The sequence below is a fragment of the Anas platyrhynchos genome, chromosome 1, assembly GCF_047663525.1.
Source record: "Anas platyrhynchos isolate ZD024472 breed Pekin duck chromosome 1, IASCAAS_PekinDuck_T2T, whole genome shotgun sequence".
Taxonomy (NCBI): Eukaryota; Metazoa; Chordata; class Aves; order Anseriformes; family Anatidae; genus Anas; species Anas platyrhynchos.
The window spans coordinates 23,983,629-24,007,595 of record NC_092587.1 but is presented as its reverse complement, the minus strand read 5'-3'; the positions used below and the strand labels follow the sequence as shown (position 1 = coordinate 24,007,595).

General features: G+C 44.2%; 2 protein-coding genes across 12 annotated transcripts in view; both read right to left on the bottom strand.

The window, feature by feature from the left end:
• Positions 1 to 5,535: 5,535 nt before the first annotated feature.
• FEZF1 (FEZ family zinc finger 1) lies at positions 5,536 to 8,504 on the bottom strand. Of its 2 annotated transcripts, XM_072033300.1 has the most exons (5): positions 7,988 to 8,504; positions 7,616 to 7,837; positions 7,334 to 7,468; positions 6,898 to 7,030; positions 5,542 to 6,328 (listed from the first exon to the last, which is right to left on the bottom strand). In XM_072033300.1, exons 1-5 carry the CDS (start codon positions 8,411 to 8,413, stop codon positions 6,042 to 6,044), a joined length of 1,203 nt encoding a protein of 400 aa, XP_071889401.1. In that variant the 5' UTR covers positions 8,414 to 8,504; the 3' UTR covers positions 5,542 to 6,041. The 2 variants fall into 2 exon arrangements, with proteins under 2 accessions (XP_038023487.1, XP_071889401.1); XM_038167559.2 differs by having other exon boundaries at positions 5,536 to 6,328; positions 7,616 to 8,504.
• Positions 8,505 to 14,773: 6,269 nt separating this feature from the next.
• The window catches only part of CADPS2 (calcium dependent secretion activator 2), a 312,136-nt gene continuing 302,942 nt past the window's right edge, over positions 14,774 to 23,967 (bottom strand). For all 10 annotated transcript variants that reach the window (XM_072033275.1, XM_072033270.1, XM_072033291.1 and 7 more), the window contains 2 exons: positions 19,855 to 19,959; positions 14,774 to 15,734 (listed from right to left, as the gene is read on the bottom strand). In XM_072033275.1, coding sequence (XP_071889376.1) covers positions 15,564 to 15,734; positions 19,855 to 19,959 — 276 coding nt within the window. In that variant the 3' untranslated portion in view covers positions 14,774 to 15,563. The remainder of the gene's footprint in view (positions 15,735 to 19,854; positions 19,960 to 23,967) is intronic.

Here is a 23,967-nt window from a genome sequence, read left to right as displayed (position 1 = left end):
TTTTATTAGAATCTGCTTGTAAGCTGCTACGCAGATCTATAAACATCAATTGGCCAAAATCATTTCTACAAAAAAAAAAAAAAAAAAAATCATCAAATTGTCTTACAAAGTAGCAGCCTCTGTAATTAACACAGAGGCAGACATAAGTTAAATATAGTAACTCAACTGCAATGTACTCCTTCACTTGCATAAATTAAAGTAGCTCTTTGGCCACTCTAACTTTCACTACAGTTCAGCATGATGTGCAATAACATTCAGCATCAGGGAGGATTTAGAGCAATTTTTCTGGCTGCTTTTTCAAGAAAACTGAAAAGCGTATAACTAGAGCAGAGACTGAGTTACCATTTTCAGGTAATTTGGTCTTATAATGCTTACATAAGTTAACATTTTCACATTAATTGTAGCTGTACACTGTACTTCCAAAGACATGTGAGAAGAAAATACCTAGAAAAGCAGCACACTCCACAAGAACAGAAGAAACACTGTTTGTAAGGGGGGGTGTCTCTGCTTCTTAGAACTAGCAAATCAAAGTCCATGAGTTCATTATGTGAAACCACAATAATTATAGGTTGTCCACAAATGTATTTATGAATTTGTTTTGGTCTTTACCTAACTTTTCTAGCCTTTTCTAATGTATCTCTTCAAACTGGAGTCAAATGTTCTCATAAACAGAAAAATGTCATCAAATTCATTTCTTATTTTCCCAGTTTCACTGGATGCAAGAGCATTGCTAGATATAAAAAAGCATTGGCCCCTAGCTTTTAGTATTCAATTACAGCAGCCTGAAATATTTTTTAAGAGGTATCCTTATTTACAGTGTGTAGACTAATGTATTTCCTGGCAATCTTAAAAAAAAAAAAAAAAAAAAAAAGTAATTATTGCACTCATAAATATTTTTGATCACTTATTTAAGGAGTCAATGTATTATTCCTTTAAAATCTAGTAGGTTAAAAACAAAATAATCTTTTGTATTTTCTGGTGAATATAGAAAAAGAAAGGATCAAAACCTGTTCTAGTTATAAAGCCTTTTTTTTTCTCACGTTGTGGTTCAGATTTTGTTTAACTTCAGAAATTAATTTCTCATACAAATTCTTGCTTGTTCAGAAAAAAAAAAAAAAAAAAATCTAAAAGTATTTATCATCCAAGAGTTTTTCATTACTGTTCTTTAGAAAGTTCTTGTTCAAGATTATTTCTTTCCAAGCTGAGTTAGGCAACGTTTCATATAGATCTATAAACTCTTCAGATGTTTCCTGGTAATATCGAGAGGTTAAGAGGTATTTTAGAATTTTTTTTGAAAAGGTTTATTTAGTGTCATCAGTTGTATTTAATCCCTCTGAGTTGAAGTACCATAAATCAGGGTTTCTCTCACATGCCGTGTCAGTCTGTAACTGAATCCAGCAGTTCCATGCCTGAAAATAAACATTTATTCTACCCATGCAGTTGGATAAGCTGCTCATGCTTACATTTTCAAAGTGTCACTTCAACTTTCCACCCATAATCAAACTTATTATGTATTATTTTTTCATAGATTTAAGCCCATAGAAACAGCTTCTCTATATGTTTAAATTGATTGGTAACTGAAGATGATTTCTTAGAAATCACATAATGATGGTGGTGAAATATAAGCCATCTCAAGGGCAGAAAGTTAGGAGGGTTTTTTTTTATTTCCACAGTCATGGTTATCAGATTTAATACTGTGCCTAATCAAATATGCAAGGATTCAATTACAACAGGGACTGAACAGTAGAGACATTAAATAACTTCTATAAAAGCTTCAAAGGAAGACAAAAAATAGACACAACTCGCCCTTTATAACACCGCGACACATTTTAAAACTAGAAGTTTTGTATGGTTTAAAGAGCCCCAGATTACTGGAGCAAAATGACAGCTTTCTGACACACACAGAGCCCAGCTCAGGCTGAGTTCTGCACTCAGCAGCTCCAGCAGGCATCCAGCCACTCAGCACTGGTTGCACTGTGCTGTGTGACCCCCGAGTAATGGACCAGAAGTGATCCAGCCTGGGGAACAGCCCTGGTATGGAGCTAGAACCACCATTGCTTTTACAGGAGCTGAAGCCACTGCTGCTTTTAGTGGCAGGAGCTTTCTCACGTCTGGTTTTCAAGCACTGACTGAATGAAAGGTTCTGGAACTAAGCTATGATCAGCACACCTCCATGCCAGCTGGCTCCAGGCAGACCCACATGCTTTGCTTAGTCTCTCTATTACCACCACTGTGGTAATAAAGAAGGAAAAAATATATATATATATTCCCTTAGCTAGATATTGTCCCATACCAATTTGGGCAGTCTTGGGATACACTGGATTTCTATTCATCTGCCTGTGAATGGGAACATGGCTTTGAGTAGCTTTGTGCTTAGTTTACTTTTTGATATTCATGGATTTTTTTTTTTACAAAAAATCAAAGGTCTTTGCAGAGGAAGTGAAGGGGTTGATCACCAATGAAGCAGTGGAAAGGCAAAGCCAGTACCATTTCTTCTTCAGAAAGAACTTTGTACCTGACTCTGCAAGAAGACCCTGCTGTTGCTGTATTTTGTTTTTAACATGATGGACATTTGGCTGTTTTGGTAATTCTGGTTGCTCTTTCAGAAACAAGGTACTTTCAGTATTGACACGTTAACTTAACTGTAGCATTTGACAAGCACAGAAGGAATTCTCTGCTCAGTCCCATTTGAGAAATCATGGGCATGGGGTAGAGGGCAACAGCTCTTCCTCTACAAGGGTTCTCAGCTACAGAGATCCACAGGCACCAGCTTTGTCTCTCTTTTATTCAGTATGAAAGTGAAGTTACTGTGATTAACGGGTTGGGTGGGCTACAGTGTCTGGAGGATGCTAATGCTCAGCTCTACAGCCCTGTTTTTATCGGATCCAGATATATCAGTGCCCTCGTCCTCCCAGCACTAATTGCAGGATGAAGGTGACCAGTTATCACACAGGGTGCAGACATCATGGAAATAGTGCTGGCTGGCAAGCTGGCACCAGGAAATATAGCCTTTTATCTAGGTACAGGTGACTCCATTTCTTCTGTCAAAATTATTCACAATTTTTTAAAAAGAGAGAGAAAACAAAAATATCAGTCCTCTCAGTAAGGTATGCTGTTAACAGCTGTGAGCTTTGGATGTATATGAAATTACAGCTTTTGTCTCTCAGGATGATTTCACCAGCGTTGAATTGCCTTTGACCATTAACTAGAAATTCACTTAACCTGAGATTAATCTTGAAAGACAGGAAATGAAAGGTAATGCTGAGCAGGCCTTCTGAGACATGTTTTAATCCCAGCCTTTGACACAGGCATGGTTCTGTATAGTAAAATAACAAATGAGCTATCCTCATCTCCCTGCAAAGTCCCACATCAGTAGTGTTTACCTCAAGAAATCTAGGAAGGAGAAACACTTATCCATGCCCATCACTGACTTTTTCTACTTCACCTTGGAATAAAACTAGAGTACCTCATTTCCACTCCATTTCAAAATGGGGTCAGTAATGCACGTGAGTTCCTCGACGACATAGCATTTTGCATCAGGAAGACACGGAAAAACTCAGATTATGAGGTGGCTGGAGATCTTTTTCACAAGGGAAGGGAAAATAATGACTGCTGTGTATAAACCTGCAAAATGCCTATGGTCAGGCAACATCAGAAATTCTCTCTCCTTCTCCAGCAGTTGTAATCGTACAAAAGGGATAAACAAACTGGCACTGCCCGAGGAAGCCTGAGCCCTCGTTTCTCCCAGCATTTCGAAAATAGCCTAAAGAAACAAGGTGGAGCGAAGAATTGCCAGGCATTTGGGTAAGCAGAGCACACAGCCTTCTTGGTGTTTTGAGACTTAATGTAGACATTTCATTTGAGACAGATGTTACATGCTTTTCTGAAGGTGGTCAGGTTAAGTTTTATCACATATTTATATTTACATGTATATTCTTTCATCATGAAATGAAATACTTTTGTGAGAGTTACAGTACACCTTTAACACTTGGGTAGCTTTGAACTCTTTATAAAAAAAAGCTGTAAATAAAGATACTTAACACCTTATCGATTTAGTTGCGGTACCTTGTACCATGACATTTGCTGAGCAATTAGAAAAGTAAGTCCTATTGCAACTTTGATTTCTTTCAGACAAGCAGAGGCTCACAGAAATGGTACACCCACGTAATTTCAGTGGGACCTTCGGGACACCTTACCTCTCACTGCACACTGCAGAAGTTTGCCTTGGCAACCACAGAAGGAAGAGGATCCAGTGGTGCCGCAGTCACTGAGCTGTTTTGGAAGGAATTTGTCCCCACTAGAACACACACAATCGTTCTTGTGAACTTGCTATGAAGAGACATGACTGGGTGAGAGCTGGACATAGCAGTCCACAGACTGCCCTTGCCTTTGCCAATCCTCCATCCCTTCCTTTCCTCCAGCAGCAAAAGCCAGAGCTGGGCAGAGTGGAGGAGCCCTGGGGGTACCCAGGTTCACCGGAGTCTCGTTGCCCTGAGGCCTCTGGAGCTGCCCCATGGATGTGGGCTGGGCCATGGGGGCATGTCAGGAAGCAGCCACAAGGGCACCCTCAGTACGGGTAGGCTGTTGCCACCCCTGAAGCAGGTTGGCCACTTTTCCCCCAGGAAAGGTTTTACCCTAACACAGCACAAGGACAGGTGGCCGTGGTCGGCCACACCGATATCCCTCTGCCCAAGTCACCGCCACCCCTGGCCCAGTCATATGAGCTCTACTCTGGCTCCCTTTCCCCAGGAGCTCAGAAGGAAACAGACCAAGAGCTGGGGCTCTGGTGCACCCCCTCGGGTCTTCCCAGCTTCACCAGTTTAGGATGCTGTGGGGATCTGGCTGACTTGCTTTTTCATGGGTACCGCCCTGTACTGGAAGGTTACTTCAGTAATCCGAGATTGGTGAAAGGAGGAAGGCTCACCCCCCATCTCAGCCTTCTTCAAACCCGCACGGGCAGACAGGTGCCTCTGGCCTGAACCCAAGGGCTGGACCCACATGCTGCAAACACCCCTGCAAGGGGCAGCCTAGAGAGGGGGGTGCAAGAGGGTCTCTCCACTCTTCCCTCATGGATTTAACGCGTGAAGGGTGCTCAAAACCACCTCATCCTGCTCCTTACCCTACAGTCCAAACCTGTACAGGGCTGAGGGTGCTGCAAGAGCAGGATTCCGAGGGCACCCCAGGAACCCCCGACGGGACCACCCCCCGCTGTCCTCGGGCCCCCAAACCCTCCATGTTGATGTTCATCCTGGGGGGCATCCATTTTCTGTGCCCCTCTCGCCCCCCACCCTGAGGGAGCCACAAACCCGGCCGCCCCCTCCTGCCTCTGGCGGGCGGGCTCCGCTTTCAGGGCTCGGCTTGGCAGAGTCCGCTGAGCAGCTAATAACATAACAACCCGGCTTTGATCAATCCGAACTAATTACCCCTCTTAATTAAAGCCTTTAGCGGTTGTTTCAGTGTTTTGGCAGGGCGGCGGGAGGGAACAGCACTCGGGGACCTGGCCCCCGCACCACACTCCCCACCGCCAGGCGCACTCGGGTGCAAGGATTTATTGCCACCAGGTCAAGAATTTTTTTTCTTTTTTTTTTTTTCTTTTTTTTTTTCTGTTCTCACGTGCAAGAGTTAAACCGAAATTTCAAATCCGTACACAGCGAACCCGCTCTGTCCATATAGATACGATATTCAAGGGGAGAGGGAGAGGAGAAAACCAAGAAGGTGGGGGGATAACCGGCAGGCAGCAGAGACGGGGCAGGAGCAACACACTGGAAATATATATACATCGAAATAATTAAAGTGGTGCAGCGTTCCCGGCTCGGGTAATACAGATCCCAAATAAATACCGCAGAAATTGGCTTGGCGCTTTTCTTTTTCTCTTTTTAAACCATCTCTCCACCTGAGATGCGACAACGACAACGAAAAAAGTCTTTAAAAAATAAAAAATAAAAGAGGAACCAACCAGTCCCGTAAAACAGTGGCGATATAGAGCAATAATACACAAAAACCGCTTAACAGGTGCATGCAAAGGGGCGGACGCGGGGCCCTTAGGGCTGCAGCAGCGGCCCGGGAGGGGGCGGCGGGTCGGGGCCCCCCAGCTCGGCGGGGGGCCGGGGCAGTCCCAGGGCGCTGTCGTGCAGCTTTCGGACGTGCTTCTTGAGGTCAAAGTTCCTGCAGAAGCCTTTGCCGCAGGTGGGGCACGTGAAGGGTTTCTTGTCGTTGTGGGTGTGCATGTGGAAGGTGAGGTTGTACACCTGGTGGAAAGCCTTGTTGCAGATATTGCACTTGAACTGCTTCTCGCCGCTGTGGGTCAGCTTGTGGTTTTTGTAATTGCCTGCGGGGCGAGACAAGAAGGGCAAAAGGGAGCCGGCGCTGAGAACTGGGTGCTACGAAGTGGAGGAAAAAAAAAAAAAAAAGGGAAAAAAAGAAAACCAAAAAGCAGCCCTACCCCATCCCCTGCGCCCGGCTTCAGCAGAAAATGCCGGCGAGCCTCTGAGCGAACAGCCGCCCCCTTCCCCTCCTGCCCACTCTTTTTACAAACACGGAGGGAATTAGCGAATAAGCCAAAATGGCATCAAAGGCGAAATAAAGAAATCATCAAAAATAAAAGCCTAAAAAACGGCTTTAGCCTTCCCAGTAGCTCGGCGAGGAGCCCCGAGGGCTGCCGCTGCCGGGCAGGGAGAGGAGCTGCCCGGGAATGCCCTGTGTTGCTGCCCCCCGCTCCCCAAAAACTACTCTCTTCCCTACTCCGAGGCCACAGGGAAAAGGCTAGGGAGGAATTAAAGGCTAAGGGGAATTAAAAGCCAAAAGTTCTTCCCACCCTCTCCCCGCCGAAAACTGTCCCGCCGCTTGCTCCCGGCCGGCCGGGAGGGAGCAAAGGGCGAGGGGGCCGGCGGCCGGTACCTTTCTGGTGAAATCCTTTGCCACAAAATTCACAGACAAAAGGTTTGTAGCCGGCGTGTATCCGCGTGTGGGTGTTCAGGGTCGAGCTGCGGTTGAAGGCTTTGCCGCACTGGTTACACTTGTGGGGTTTTTCCTAAGGGGGGGAGAGAAACGCGAGGCGCGGCGGTTTTTGGGGGTCGGGGTGCTGGGTGGGGGTCAGGGTGCTGGGTGTTGGGGTGCTGGATGTTGGGGTGCTGAGCTGAGTGCTGGGAGTTCGCCCTGAGGGCTCACGGCTCTCAACCCCACGTCGCAGAAAGCAAACGAAATCACCCCAAAAGCGGGGGCTAAGCCACCCCGGCCGGGCTCTGCGGTTGCGGAGGGGTCGGGCGCCGCCGAGCTCCCCCCCAAAAAAAGTGACGGGGCCCGATTCGGTGTACGGGAAGGGGGTAATGTTCACCTGGGTGTGGATGATCTTGTGCCGGCACAGCGTGCTCGCCTGCCTGAAGCCCTTCCCGCAAACTTTGCAAACAAAGGGTCTGGCTCCCGTGTGCACCGGCATGTGGCGAGTTAAGTTATAATGTGCGTTAAATACCTTGAAAGTCAAAGCAGACAAAAACACAACAAAACAAAAATAAATAAAATTGCGGTTAGAGCCCGAGCCGTCGTTTGCAAACCAACCGAGCCAGCAAAAGGACCGAAAGGAGGAGCCGGGGAGGGGGGGGACAGGGTCGCTACTTGCCTTTCCACAAACTTCGCAGGTGAAAACTTTGGGCTTGCTGCTCGGCGAGCCGCGGCTGAAGTCCGAGGTCTTGTAGGCGATTTTCTCCGAGAGGATCTGAGCGCTCTCCTTCATGTAATGCTGCAGCTGAGCCTGCGACAGGTCCTTGAAAGCTGCCCCCGCCGGGAACTTGTCGGCGGCCGGCAGCACCAGCTTGTTCCGCTCCGCCAGGTACGCCTTGGGCTGCGGGTGCAAGGGAGAGCTGAGGAAATAAGAAGCCACCGGGTGGATGTTGACACCGGAGGACGGGTGACAAGGGCTGTCGCCTCGGTTGAAATAGCACAGGGCTCCCATGGCGTGGAAGGAGGAGTGATTGACCACTCGGGGTCTTACCAGTTTGTACTGCTGCAAGGGCAGGGCGTCGCGGGGGAAATCTCCTTTCAAGCTCAGGGCACAGTTCAAGAGATCGCCGCAGCTAAAGGAGGGCGAGGAAGAGGAGTCTAAGTGAGCCTTCCTGGGGTCCGCTCCGGCCACGGCCGCCTTGGGCAGGGGGTCGTACGCCACCGGGACAAAGGGGATCATGCAGGGGATGGAGGAGTTGAGGTGCAGCGGGTGCTTGGGGTCGCCTTTGGCCGCGGAGCCGTGGAGGAGCTGCGGGACGGGGATGGAGCGGGGCTCGGGCGTCCGCGCCATGATGCGCTCAATGGAGAAGGCGAGGGGCTTGGGCGTGCTGATCATGGTGCTCCTCGCAGACAGGCTTTCTCTGGCCGGAGGAGTCGCTAGGATTTTGGTCGCCGTGTGGTGGCCACTATTGTCCATGGCTGGATTGCATTTGTTCGCCCGCTTTGAGCCGCTTTGGTAGACGCCTCTTTTTTTTCCCCCCTCTCTCTCTCTCTCTCTCCGTGCCTCTCACTCTCTCTCTCCCCCTTTTCTTGTCACTGAGCTGCAAGGAAGGAGAGCAGCATCGCCGCCGCCACCATCGCCACAGCCTCCGCCGGCGGAACCAGCCTTCTCAGTCCAGTGGACTCATGCCAGCCCATCACAGTTTACTTTGGCGCACCAATGACTCGGGACAATCGCTACTTATTTCTATCAATAGAAAGTGTTGTGTCAATAACGCAGCCAAGATCTCGCCAATCGTTAACTTCCAAGAGGAGAAGGTAAACTAGATAATTGCTCAATTCGCTTCCAACAGGCAACAGGAAAAGTTTTTTCCCCCCCAGTAAGCGGCTACTTTTCATTGGCGCCCGCGCCTCCCCCGCCCAGGGAAGGAGGCGGCTCTCCGCTCCTCGCCTCTCCCCTCTGCCTCCCTCTCTCTCGCTCCCCCCTCGTAGTTTTTTTTTTTTTCTTTTTATTATTATTATTATTATTATTTGCAATCTGCTTAACCAGGCTTTAGAGGCCAAGCAAATCCGAGATCAATTTTCTTGTTTGGCTTTAAGTGACATCATCTGAAATCATTGTCCAAGCGCTAAGCAGGGATGTGAAACCCGATTCAAGGGCAAGCGCCGGGGTGTTTGTCAAACAAGGTGCAGCAGCGGCGGCGGCTGGAGGGGAAACCGTTTGCTTCCTCGCCACTTCCCAGCCCGGGCTCTCTTTGTGCGTGGGTGTGCGGGTGCGTGTCTGAGAGCGGGAGGGAGGAGAAGGCTGCCCTGCTCCTGGGACAGCTCCCGGGCTGCTCGCCGCTTTCGAGAACGAGGTCAGGTGGCGGCGAGCTTTAGGAAAACACAGCACACAGCACACTAAACAACACGAGCCGGGGGCTTGCGGCAGCCAGACGGCGAGAGCAGCGAGCGGGGGTGCAGGAGCCACCCGGGCCAAACCCGGAGCGGGGGAGAGAAGGGGTGAAACGGGACCAGGGATGGGGGAGAGAGGGAAAAGGGGGCACGAGGAGGGAATGCCTCTAAATTCGGAAAAAATATGTATGTATATATATATCTATAAAGTAACCCTCAAATACGCTAGGTATAGTTTATCAGTACACAAACAACGCACAACACAAATACCGAAAGCTTCGGATGGGTATGGGTATAAAAAGAAATACACATCCTTTTATATTCATATACATATATATATATAACACTGCATATGCATGTAACACTGTATATATTTATATATGCGCATGCATACAACTCTCTATGTGCGTATACACCTAAACAGGCGTACTCCCCACGCATTTAGGCCAGCCTTGGCGGCCCTGTTCCGGACGGGCCCCGGCTGTTTATGGGGACAGAAAAGCGGGGCGGTCGAGGGAAAGAACAAGGACAGCTGAGAGCAGAGGGGCTTTGTACTTTCACCCCAATCCCACCCCCCAAAACGAAGCTGGGGCACACGGCAGAAGCGCTCCCAGTCCCCAGCATCACCCGCCGAGCCCCCGGTATCCCACGGTAGCTGGGTCGGGACCGCAACGGGTGTTTCGGAGCTGGGGGGCTTGGGGGAGTCGGGGTGCCACAGCCCCTTACCTGCTGCCCCCCGGCGAGGCCGCTGTCCCCGGGCCGGGGGACCGGGGGGGCACCTGAGCCGCGTCCGAGCATCCCGCATCTCCTCCGTGGTGCCTGCCAGAGGAGAGTTTCCCCCTTCAGAGCAATTTGCGTTTAATTCAATCTAGGCAAATTTCCTCTCGATTGGTGCTGAAGAAGGGAATTATTGTTGAGTGGGTTTTAGAGGCTTCAAATCCCATATACTTAATACGTTAACAGCTTGCTCTTAACTGGTCTTTTTGGGATTGACTTTTTGACATGTGTTTGAAAGTAAAATATGTAGTGTCATTTGAGCAGGGTAAATATCCCACAGCAGCAATTACAGCCCTGCCATTACAATTACACCGGCCTCCTTAATAACGGAGACACACTCTTGGAGAAGCGGGAGCGCGGTTATTCGTTGCTTCCTTACGGGTACGCTTCGCTTGCTTTCCGTAGCACACGGGAAAACTTATCTTCCTAACTGGTTATTAAATAACGATCTAAAAGACTTTTTTTTTCCTTTTTATTATTATTATTTTTTTTTCTGAAGTCTCCCTCTCAGAAAAGGCGTTTTGCCCGTGCTGGAGCTGCCCGCAGCACAGCAAATCAATGCCAATCCGTATTTTCCGTCCCGTCCCGAGCCCTCCGTGGCACTTTGGGACCTCGTTATTTTATTTTAGGCTCCGTGATGAAGCTGCCGAGCCGCGGCTCTCTGCGGCTCTGCTAGTGCGGGGAGATGCTCCCGGGGCCGGGCCGAAAGCAACCCGCGGCCGCTGGCTTTCTGCAAGAAAAGGGCTGCGGGGTGTGGGATGCAGGATGCGGGATGAGGGATGCGGGATGCAGGATGCGGGCTCCGAGGGGGGAAGGAGCGGGCCCGAGTGCCCGAGCCCCGGAGGAATTAAGGGCAAAACTTTGGCCTCGAGTTGATTTCGCGTTCCGCCCGGGAAAGCTGCTGTTCTCTTTTTCCCCGTAATCGGTTTTGCGTTTCATTCGCTCCTAAGCTATGTTCTTGATATTGCTCACTTGCATTATGATCATAACGGATCTCTGCAAGCACTCAAAATCCGAGGCACCGGCGAATTCATCTCTTCGTCAGGATTACTCCAATCCGATCCCAGAGGCGATTAGAGGGAGGTAAAACACCGCCTAAAGCCTAATCTTTAATTTCTTCCCCCTTAATAAAATGAATAATTCCATTGCGTTTCTAAGTAAAAAATGAATTGAAAAGGATAATAACTTCGCTAACCTTCTGCTGCGCGTATTAAGCTTTTCCCTGGGAGCGTTTGGCGCAGCCCTCCGGCCTCCGGCCGAGCTTGGGGCCGGTTTCGGGTGACCCTACTCAATGTTAGTGCCCTTCCCCTAAAAACGCCCCGCGGCCCTCCTACCACCGGGGCCCGTTTCAGAAGCCGGGGCTCGTTGTGCCCAAAAAATCCCGTCCTCCAGCAGCCGGCTTCGCGACGGGGAGAGCCGCCTCCAGCCTTCCACTTCACCCAGGGTTGTCTTTGCAAGGGAAACCAAAACGTGAGACGATTTGGGGCGGAGAGGGGGGTGGGGGGGGAGTGGAGCAGACCCCGGGGGAGGCCAGCAGAGCGGGGCCAGCCAGCTCCGTCCCTGCCGTCCCTGCGCTGGTGACATCCTCGCCGCTGGCAGCCTGCCGCTGCCGGGGCTCCCGACATTGTCTTCCAGAAGAAAATAACGAGATATACGTAATATAAATATATAGACACATATATATGATATATATATGGTATATATTTAATATGCTATTCCAATATATTAGTATATAGTTAGTATTATATACTCATATTGGTATATTAGTATATAATATTTATGCTATATATATACTTTCTGGAAGCATGCACAGCCTTGCCAGGCAGTGAGCTCGTGTCGGTTTCCCCCCGTACGAGTCCCCCGAAAGGACGAGGACAGAGCCCTCTCCTTTTTAACTAACTCCATCACAAAATGAATCGGCTGACACCGAGCCGCCAGACACGAATGCGGTGGAGGTAAAACCCAAAACTTTGACACTACTTCTCGCACGGACCCCTCGAAACCGACAAGCGAACTGGTGCAAATGAAGGAAAAAAAAAAAAAAAAGAGGAAAAAAGCCTTTAAAAGCCGGGACTCGAGGTGACAAGTGCCCCTCTGGAGCTGGTGCGGGCGCTGGGGCTGCGGAGCGCAGCGCTGCCCCTAATCTCATCATCCCGCCCGGGGGGGGGGGGACCCAGCGGTGTCAGCAGCTCCAAAGGGCCCTTGGCGAAAGTGGCTGGGAGGGGCCAGCGGCAGCTGGAACCATGAGTGACACCTTGGTGCTTGTTCCTTTCCCAGTTCATCAAACGGCCAGCCCCGCTCCCGCTAAATGAGCGCCTGGCGCCCTTTGGTTTGGAGGGGGGAAGAGATTTGTTTTTAAGATTCCTGGAGAGGAGCGGCAGCGATTCCTTTAGGTTTTGTTCCTTTTATTTATTTTTTTTTTCTGCCCGGAGCAAGGCAAAACGCTGCTGGGATGCCGGGGCCGGTAGACGACAGGGAGGGAGAAACGAGGAAAGAATTACAAAAGGATGGGGACACACACAAAAATTTTTAAAAATAAAATAATAATAGTAATAAAAACGCCCCATCGCCGCCCCTGCGCCCGGCGGGGCTCCCCAGTGCCCGGCCGACACGGGGGCAGCCCTCGGGGGAGCGGTGCTGCCCCTAAAGCCGAGCGCTTCGGGGCTTTTAGCCTCTAGTTTTGCCGGTGGGAGGCCGAGGGGCGCAGTGCCGACGGGTGTCCCAGCGGGCAGCTCCCGTGGTTGGCACGAAACGAATTCCCCTCTCCCTTTGGGGCCCCGCTGCTACCCGCCGGGTCCTGCCGGCTGATGGGGCCACGTTTGCCGTCAGCCGCCCAAAACCCGCAGAGGCTCCCCCGGCCTCCCCCCGGGCTGCACACCTCGGGGGGTGCGGGGGATTTCGACGCCCCCCTAAAACCGTGGGAAAAGCCCTGCCGCGGGGGTGCGCACCGGCCTCCCCACTCCTGGCCTCGGTCCGCGGCCTCACGCAGCTGGTTAGTGAGGTGTGTGCATTAATAAGGAGGGGAACGACCTCTGGAGTGCTGCCATTTCGGTACCTGCCCTACTGCCATGGCTGCTGCGCTGCCCTGCTAATGGTAATTTACCCTGGACTTCGCCTCTGAGTTAGTTAATCTGAAATTGCAAACATCTTGTAACTTCCTCCTGGTTAAAGCATCTTTGGTTTATTTTCCTTCCTTCCTTCCTTCCTTCCTTCCTTCCTTCCTTCCTTCCTTCCTTCCTTCCTTCCTTCCTTCCTTCCTTCCTTCCTTCTCCTTCTCCTTCTCCTTCTCCTTCTCCTTCTCCTTCTCCTTCTCCTTCTCCTTCTCCTTCTCCTTCTCCTTCTCCTTCTCCTTCTCCTTCTCCTTCTCCTTCTCCTTCTCTCTTTTTTTCTCTTCCCCCCCAATTCTTCACTCACCTCTATCTAACTGACAGACACATCATGTAAATACCGCATGCAGATGAAATTGTATAGCAAAGTGCTGGACGTCTGGGTCATACATGCAGCATGTACCATGAAATCTGAGCCACCCACTGCAAAACACAAAATTCATAATTTCTTTTTTTTTTTTTTTTTCCTAAAGATGGTGTCAAGGCACAGAGAGGGGCAGCTGAAACTTGAGGGACAGGGAGCTGGGGGACTCCCCAGGCTGTCTGAGCAGGACCCCACCACCCTCAGGCAGGCAGCAGGGTTGCTGGTGGCAACCCTGATTTCAGACCACCAGCAGGTTCATTATGGTTGGGCAGCTCTGAAGGCAATCCACAGAGGCTGGATCTGGATCACCAGGGTCCATGGGCAAGCAGAGACAGAGTTGTAGCTGAGCTACAGCCTGGGACAGAGGACAAACCCATTGCACTTCCCAGTGTGGTCAGGGCTGGACAGCTGGGTTACTGCCAGGTCAGCCCTCAGCTGGAGGAGAGCTGCACCCACAACCTCTTGGGCTGTGCTGACAACAGCCACTTCTATCCCAGCATTTCTAGTTTCCACTCCAGACCCAGACGCTGTTAACAACTTGCTAAAGACAGCAGCACCCAGTTTTGATACCACTTCCACTTCTTGTGAGACTTAAAGGTCTCCTAATACCTCTACTGGAGAACTCTCTGAAGTCCTACAGTCTGTTCTTGCAGGAAAACGTCATGCACACCTCTCAGATCCTCAGGAAGTCCAGCAGCAAAGCCCTTCACTTCAAGTGTAACACCAGGGCTCGATAAGGAGCTCAGCACCCTTTCTTTCTTCTTCGGGTATAATGCTTCTGTTCTGTGTTCCCTCAGATTTTGTCTACACACAACCAGGAACTAGCCATGTTCTCTCTCGCTCAAAAAATGCAAACCAAAACATAACAAACCAAAACAAAACAAAAAACACAGCTCATTTTTTTATAAGTTGTGAGTTTTAACTTAGCAAAATTTGGGTTCTTACTAACTCACATTGAAGGCATAGGAAAATGGGCAGTGGGCACTGTCTGTTCATCTGTCAGTAAGGTTCTTGTTTTTGTTTTGTTTATTTTTGTTTTACAAAGGCGTTATGTCCTTGGATATTTGTAGGCTTTTTATACACTATTTGTATAAATCTGCTCTATAAACCAATATACTCACTGTAATCACCACATAAACTGAATGCATTCTTTCAAAAAAGCTGGTTCTCATGAGGAATCATATGACAGTTCAAATGGTTTGAAATATTGAAAACATCTTTTAATTGTAGAATTCTATACAAACTTGGATAGATACAGAAGTGGTCACGACAAAATGTTCTTATTGCCTGAAATTTTTCACAGAAATAGAAACATTGATGGCAAGCTTACTGACATCCAACATGATGAGATATCTTTAAACTTGCAAAATGAATAGACACAACACTCATAAGTAGTTTGCATGTGTTTGACTGACCTTGAAGTCCTACCACTTAAATACCAACTTCAAAATACAAAGAACCAAGATTAAAATTTTTAATGCACGGCACATAATAATGTAAAATTAAGCACAAAAAAGTAAACAAAGTCTAAATCGGAAAATACACTTTTTTTTTCTTTTTCTTTTTTTTTACCTAGGGCACTGACTTATTCTGAGAATGATTTCCTGTATAGTTGTGTTTTAAGTGAGCCATACATTTCGCTTTATGAACAGGACATCAATATTCGATGGAGATACAAGAACGAATGGTAACAAACAGAAGGGGAAGAAACATAATCACAACTGGAACTCAAACTCCATGCCAGTGCTCTCACAGCCCTAAGCAAAGCTATACATTACAATATGCTACAACCATTGTTCTCAAAAAGTTCTTGGCACTTTTCCTCTGATAATCTTACTTTCAGTTTTTTAAAAAATGGAGCAAATTACATTTCTGCACCTACATCATAAGGCAAAACTATAAAAGCAACTACAAGGACAAGTTACCCCACCACCCACCACCCTCAAACCACCACCCCAGAGCTCCAAATGCCTGGTGAATTAGTATCATCCTTCCTCTTCATCACTGTCTTTCATCGTAATGCCCTGAAGTCCTCCTGCATCCGTGACTGAGACCGTGGCTTCCTCCATGGTCAGACGGCTGTGGACAGTATCGTAGGTTTTACTGTTCAGCGTTCCTTCCATCACGCCTTGCAGTCTGAAGTCCCGGTAAGTTTTCTGCAGCAGAAACAAAACATCCTGGCTTGGACTTGGAAAAGCCTCAAGCCATATTCCACTATACACTGGCTATTTCGAGCATGTCAGCTGAGCAGCTTCATTCTTCCTACAGTTACGGATTTATCATCTAAAACTTGCTAAAGATTTTGTGGTTTTTAGACTCTGGGCCATATGAGGTTTCTATAAGCTTCATTTTAAAAATTGTTTGAACTCTGTGAAAACGATAGACTCAAAGTGACTTCTCTAACTTGAAAATGTAGCAGTCAGTGACAGTGGTTCTGGATCCACATAAAACAATTCCAGTTATGATTAATCATTGACAATTTTCATAGGAAAGGAAAATAGCTTTCTATTAAATATATTTGTCAAGCTTAGATAGATATGGTGCTAAACAGTTTTGTTTGAGTGCTCAAGCTCCTCAAGATCACGAATATGTAAAAAATCTTTTTTTCTTTTATTTTTTCCCCCTTTCTGGCAATTGTTCATCATCATTTTTTTTTTTCTTTCTTTCTTTTTTTTTCCTTCTTTTTTCTTTTTTTGAGAAAAGAGATCTTTCTTGGAAGTCAACTTTTCCCTGCATAGGCCAGTCTCTCATGGACTTTTCCTACACATTGATCTAGCAATGGTGGAAATGCTGTTATTTGATGGGGTCAGATCATAATATTTTGCAGATGTAATTTTGCAAAAACAAAACAAAACAAAACAAAACAAAACAAAACAACAGTGTAAACAAGATCACCTTGTCTTACCCTAAGAATACCAAGAAGAGAGTCCACAAGCCACACCTTGATGGCAATTTCTTTGAGATTGTATGTTGTACTACTCCTCTATAGCTGCATGCAGATCTATCAGTAATTTCCTTTTGTCTTATTTATTCAATAAGAAGCCAACAAATAGTTTTTCCAACTGCATATTGCGATGTGTAGCTCTCTCATTTCACAGAAAATATAAATGTTTGACTCTTTCCCCAAACTATAATTTTATTTACCTTTATCTCTACATTGATTGACCAAACATGAAAAAAATAAATTACATTTTGGATTATGATCTATATTCTATGAAGTAAAAATTTCTCAGGTGACTACTTCAGGCAAGATTAATTCACATTCTAAGTCATCTACATTTTGAGACATATCTATGTCTTTTTTTTTTTTTTCTGTTTGACAAAGTTTTGTTTCCTTGGTAAACAGCCTTCCTATGAACCAGAAGACATGACTTTTTTTTCTTTGACTTTTCAGTAAGAATTATAAATAAAATTGTTTTATTTATTGATTAAATGTTCAAATTAGATGTGCATGATATGGAAAATCATGCACTCTACCTTGCTTATTTTTAAGTGGTAATATATTTGAAATAACCTTTCCCAAGTTTGCCTAAATAGTTTAAGGACAAGTTGATCTAACTAGTTCCTTATTTTTTGTACACTGAGTTCTCAATGTGTATGGAAGAGACTAGGGGAAAAGAGAAAATGGAAAATAATTAAGGGCTATCAGGCCCATTCCTCTACAGGAGGAGACTGTGCACAACCCCTAGAAGAAGAAAAGAGAAAAGTACTGATCTTCTTTTACTCCATGTTTCAAAGAACTGCAAAAGACACCTCTCAAAATGGGTAACATTCAGCGGGGAGAATTTTTCTCTGCCACTGTCTATGATGATTATTTAAACCCTGTATGAATCATTGCAACTGAGATTTATTTGACTTTCCTAGGTCAACTTCAGAGTCAATGGATGCAGCTTGTGTTTAGCTCACACACTCCTCTGAGTAAACTGCCTGGTCTTTTTCAAGTGTCACCATTGCATTCCCTTTTTATAACACTGTGCTTTCAATTTCCTTTTATACTGTTAACAGGTCCTAAAGCAATTTCTTTCAGTTTTACATTGTATTCCTCCCATTCTCAGTCCAGCACTCTTGGGTTCAGTCAGTGCTCTTCTCTTGACATACTTTTGCAGGATAATAATGTTCACTTCCAAGCTTAATTTTTCATTTCTCTCTAACTTTCCTCTTGGTCCTTGACCCTTCTTTAGTCATGTTCCTCTGCATGTGTCTCAGACAGATGTCTGAGACAATACCTTTATGCCATTGTACTTCCATCTTCCACCTCTAATAGGAACGAGCAATTTTCTTCTGGTCATTCTTGGTAATGCCGCCACCTCTACCTTGCCCAAACATGGAACAATCATCTATTCCTTAGTCATTTTTTGACCCTTAAAAATGATCTCCTACTTTTTTTTTTTTTTTTTTTTTGGAATATTTTCAGGAGATGGAGGCAACACGGATTCACAGTTTTGCCAAAGGCAAACAGAAAATTGCCTCCCTTGACTCCATGGTTTGGAGGAACACTGCCTCTTCTGAGTGAAAGCTTCTTATAATACTCTACTTGAACCACTTTTTCTCATTTCCCAGTGGAGCTATGATGAGCTAGATTTCCCAGTCCTGTCTTCCTTACCCACCAAAACAGAAGTGGTCAAGACTTTCTACCCTCCGGTACACTGTCCAGAACATCTATGACTAAAATAACTTTGTTCCATCTCCTGTATCCACAGAAGCTACTGTAGTATAACACACTTGGAATATACGTGCAAAGTGAGCCTGTGTACAGGCACAGAAAAGCTACCACTGTACCCAGCGTGTTCCCATTGCCACAGGGAGCATGCTTCTTTTGAACAAAGCTAATCTGTGTGCCAGGCTGCAGAATCAAGGTCAGTTGCTCATGCTGCTCATTCACCTCAACTTTACAATTCGCAGTCGGTTTGAAAAGACTCTTTTCCTTTAATCTCCCAGGTGACATTTAACTGGTATATTTGAGTCTGCCATTCTTACATCTCACTGGGCACACTTTTTAGATCCTGCAACATTTATTTTTTCTTTATTTTTCTTTATTTTTTTTCTCTGTAGAAGAGGTTAACTACCTTTACTTAAGAGTTTTAAACCTCTCACAAACCATTAATTTCAACAAAAAAACAGCATACTGCTTTTGCCAGTTTGGCATGTAATAAAATGAAGAGCCAAATCCTGCTTCCAGGGAAATCAGTCAAGGTCAAAACCAACAAAACAGCTTGGGTGGTTCAGAGAGCCATGGTGACCTTATGACTTTCATCTCTCCTCTTTCTCTCTCTTTTCCTCCTCTTCCTCTTCCTCTTCTTTCCCTTCTTCTTTCATTTATTTATTTATTTATTTTAAACTAGCGAATTCAGGAAGTATAAGTTGCAATGGTAGTGCCTACATATTAAAATTCTTCCAACTTTACAGTCTTGCATCAACTTCACTAGAAAATATTTAGAGAAATGAAGGTTGTCATTGACAACAGGTGCTTCCTATTGCACATTTACACAGCTAACAAGAATGTTCTGAGTTAAATAAGACAGAATCAAAATGAAAAAAATCTCAAATGGCTTTTCCTCTTTCTTTCCTAGGAGTATTAAGTAATATTTACAAGGGAGTTAGGATGGAACTTTTTTTTTTTTTTTTTTGTTATGGTGAGGTAGACTGTAATTGCATATTGCAAGGTATTTTGCACTTCATTTCATATTGGCAGTCTAAATGACAGGGCTGGACTGGAAGGACTGGGATTTCTATTGATACTGATGCCAGAGTATGAATCATTAGAAAATGTCATCTAATATCTTGAACATTGTTTCCCAATTAAACCTTGTAATTGTATGTGCATAATGAAAATAATAGTTATTTTTTTCAGAGAGTGGGAAAAATGAAGCAAGACTGCTTTTGTGATTATTAAAGTAAAACAAAACAAAACAAAAAAAAACAGTAATATGACAAACTAATTTATTAGGAATACTGTACAGAATTACTGTAGTGCTAGCAGCAATCTGTTGACATTTATTGGAACAATTAAAATTTTCAGTCAAGGCAGAATGGTTGAAAATTATTATTGCACATATTAACTTTAGAGGTTTTAATAAATTTTTATACTTTCAAATTTGCAACAACTGTGAAAAAAGAAAAAAAAAACAAACAGAAAAACTACAAAAAACCATGACATTATTTCACATTTTTCACAATTTTATATTTCACAGTTTTAGGTGATCTATATATCCATGTTAACACTTCATCACTTTACTCTCTTCACTATGCAAACTAAGTCAAATACATATTTTTTACCTTCACTATCTTGATGAGAGTCTTCAGTTGGTAGATATGAAGCTGAAGGTCTAATCTATCAGCCAGCCACATGCATATGACTTTCATGGAGTTGCTATACCATTGCTGAAAAGAAGGATAAAAAAAATCAACAAAACAACTCCAAACAACTCTGCAGTATCCATTTAACAGATTTGGTAATGAGAGGTAATGAAACACTTTGAAATGATCACAGATCAGCACTTGAAGTCAACAATGATATAATTTCCTGTTAAGAGAATTGCATGGGTCAGTAGGAAATCAAATAACTTGACCCAGACTGTTCTTTGCATGAATTAACTGTCATTTTTTTTTCAGTTATAACATTTTCAAACAAAATTGTGCTATGCACTTAGCTATCTGTCAGTAAGAATGGATATTAAGTACACAGTTACATGAGTTAAACACCAAGGAAAAAAACAAGCAGGATGATATCTTGAGAGATTTTTTACTACCTAGATTTTGCAATCCAAACTAGAAAACAGCATCAAACATAGGATAACAAACCTGTCTTTCTGTTTTTTTCTTTCAAATCATTTCTTTACTAAGGAAATTTTTCAGAAATACACTGTAATTTTATGTAAATGTGGTCAAAACATCCCTCCACCTCTCTCAACATAATCATATTAAGCTTTTGGTTTATGTTAATTATTGGTTATAATTGCTGCCTACCTTATTTCCTTTTAATAACTTAGGCATGGGTATGTTTTTACTCAAAGCTTCACAAACGGATGTGGCAAGAATAAGCTCTCTGCTGTTGATGTCTACACTACCGTTAAAAAAAAAAAAAAAAAAAAGCTCAGATCCAAATAGCTACTATAATAGTTCTTTCCCATTAACTGGATTATAAGAGATTTTACTAAATATAGTTGCAGCCGCTTGCCTCCCCCTCCTGTAAAATACCAACCAGATGTCATTTAGTCAAACTGTAAAAAGGAAGGGATTTTTGTCATTTTAGCAGTGAGAGATTAAAAGAGTTTGTGTCATAGCTCTGTTTCTGGTTCCTTTCCCCACAGGGAAGAGGCTTACATTCTTTTCTCATGTAATTTCCTGTGTCTTTACAAAATACATCGACATGCAGAAAGAGAAAGCGTGCATATTTTAAAAAGCAGCATTTTATACATGGTATACTTTGCAAAGTAATTCAGAAGAAGGATCTTACATGTCTCACTTCTACATTAATGAATAAAATAAGATATATATAGGAAATTATGAAAAAAATTACTAGTTGCTGGATGGAACAAAGGACAAAAATAGAATTCTTTAATCAACATGTAAGCTCTCTGGAAAAAGCTTTAAAATACTATAAATATATGTGAATACTTTTTCTTTACAGGAATCTATGTCTCATTTCACCATAACAATCAGTTTTAAGAAAAGGTTGAAATAAAAAAGAAGATTTTCATGTAATATTGACTTCCATTTATGTTTAATGTGTCAAAATATATTTTAATTTTAAACCACTGGAAAGTAATTACTTTTACATTTTATTAGAGTTTCTCCTATTATATTCCTATTTGCTATTTTATAGCAGTGAACAAACACACCATACAAAATGCAGATGGCTACACATTTCATAAAAGTAATTTGATTTATTCAATAAAATATGGGACTGATTCGGTATCTATAAAATATTGTTTTTTAATCACTGACTGCCATTCTCATACTAATTATATTATTTCATGGATTACATGCATGCTGCTTTTGTTTTCCTTCATATGTAGCTGCAAAATATTTTTAATGTGGCAGAGTAGTTACTAAGTGGCAGCTCTTAAATGATAGGTGTTGTATGTATACAGTAGTCTAGAAGATAAAATACACTTGAGCTTATTCACTCCGTGAACTCTATTGATCTAATAAGCAGGAAAATTCATATACCAAGCATTCTATCCAGAATATCTATTGTTATTTGCAGTAAGATGAGCCCAACTATTATACATGTATTTCCACTCAGACTCTACAGTTGTTAATCTTTAGCATAATCAAGGTAGAGAGCATGGTATTAGTAGTACATTTTATTTCAACACTCATATTTTTGCATTTAAAAACAAAAATAAAAATCCAGCAACATCTATAATGTATTTGTTTTGCATAAAACAACTGGCAGAAAGCAGAAGGGGCTCAAACTTGCTCACAAGAAGAAACTCCAGGCAGGATTGAAAATTCTGTCATCAGTTGCCCCCTGCACCAGCACTGAATGCTGCAGGATCACTGAGAATAGACCAAAGCCCCGTCTCCTGGCAAAACGTTTGTTTTAAAATCCAGCTAGACAACTTAATTAAGATGGATGCAGTTCAAATTAAGATTCTCTATCTGTGATGCTTACCTGCACTGAAAAGAAAGCTAAGAAATCGGAGGAAATTAATTTTGCTTCTCAAATTTGTGAATTAAAATAACATTAACATGTTTTCCTGACCAGTTTTAATGTTAAAATTTGAGGGGTTTTTTGTTTGTTTGTTTTGTTTTTTAATTCAATGATTGTGAAATGATACTATGGTACTTGCTCCTCTGACAACATGCCTTGTTCAGAAAAAAAATGCAACTGTTATTAGAAAAAGATGTATTCTTATTTTGAAGAATCGTCATAGTATCTTTAATAAAAAACCCATCTAGTACATTTTTAGTGTCCTCCTAGAGGTACTAGAGGTACTAGAATTCCTGCTTACTATTGGCCTTACACCTCTGAGTCTTGTGCACTCGGAATAGACTGAAACTGTATAAGCATAGATCTGCTGTACTTCATGCCATGAAAGGTAAATATTTCCCTGTTACTTCTTCTGGCATCTGTTAAAATGCACAGTGCTGGAAATGCCTCAGAGGTGGAATTCAAGGCCACATGTTTTGGCAATTGTGAGCATGTTAGAGATGCTGGGATGCATCCACTGTGACTTATGGAAACCTACTAAAAACTCACAAGCTTTGATTTGATAATGGCCCTTGTTACACACTTTTTAAGTAATAACAATTTAAAAAAAATCTTCTAACAGATTTTAAGAAAAAAATCACTTTTCCACTACTAGTAATAGCACTGGAAGGACAGGTAGACTCTTGTAGATGCCAATGATGCAGTATTAGTGCTATATTCTTTGGTGTCATCTATGCAAGAATAAAGCAGTAAGTGTTTATTATATATTTTTTCTGCACATCACATAACAGCAGCCAACCACTTCAACAAAAATATGTTTGCCTCCCTGTTCCCCCCCTTTTCTTATTCATAGCTCATCCAGCTCCTGTAAGGGCATGCATTACTCACTTCATTTTCCTGAGATACCTCTTTTAAAGTAAAAAATAAGAGAAAAGGAAAGGCTAGGGTTGACTCTGTGAGACCCCTGTATTTATTCACACTTATTGTGCATGACTGTAGACTGGTAAATCATATTAGCAGCCCGTCTCCCCATCAAGCTGCTACTTGCTTTCCAGCCCTGGGAAGGTTCAACAAATCAACAGGAGCACGGAAAACAGAACATCAGTCTAATCTAGTGTTTAAGGTGAAGTTTTCAAACCCAATCTAAGAAGATCTTTAGAGCAAGCAACAAGCTGAAGGGCTCAGAAGGTGGTATTGACAATGAAAGAGTGTTGAAATATTGAGAAGCGCAGCACTTGTGCATTTTTAATAACAAGAGGGTCAACAAGGACACAGCTCCCTCAGTGCCAGTAGTTGCCACACCAGGGCTATAAACGCTCTCAGTTCATCAGATTTCTTAAACAGTTCATCAGCTTTCTTAAACACCCTAAACCCCCTCAGCGGACCTTTAGTCTTAAATTAACAAACCAAAGCAATGAAAGAGGGTGCAGCTTGAATGGCCAGCATTGATCCCCAACGGGGCTCGGCGCGGCTACAGGCACTGAAAACCTCTCCCCATTGTGGGGAGGGATTGACAAACCTCCTTGCCTAAATAGTCCAGCTGAGGCGGGCTGGAGGCACGCAGCTGTAAAGGGCTCCCCTCGCCCCGCTCCCCGCGCTCACAATGCGCCGGGCAGGAGCTCTTTGTCGGGCCCAGACTCTGCAATTTTCTAACAAGGATTAAAGTTGTTTCTCGGCAGGGCCGGTGAAAGGCGATTTAGCAACATACCGTGCTTTCTTCAGGCGAGTTA

What these genes read in the sequence shown, in the direction of transcription:
- FEZF1 (XM_038167559.2), bottom strand. Translation starts at nt 8,413, where the DNA reads ATGGACAATAGTGGCCACCACACGGCGACCAAAATCCTAGCGACTCCT. An exon ending in ACAAGATCATCCACACCCAG is followed by an intron (nt 7,031 to 7,333) that starts GTGAACATTACC and finishes TCCCCCCCTTAG; the next exon opens with GAAAAACCCCACAAGTGTAA. An exon ending in CAAAGGATTTCACCAGAAAG is followed by an intron (nt 6,329 to 6,897) that starts GTACCGGCCGCC and finishes CTCGCCCCGCAG; the next exon opens with GCAATTACAAAAACCACAAG.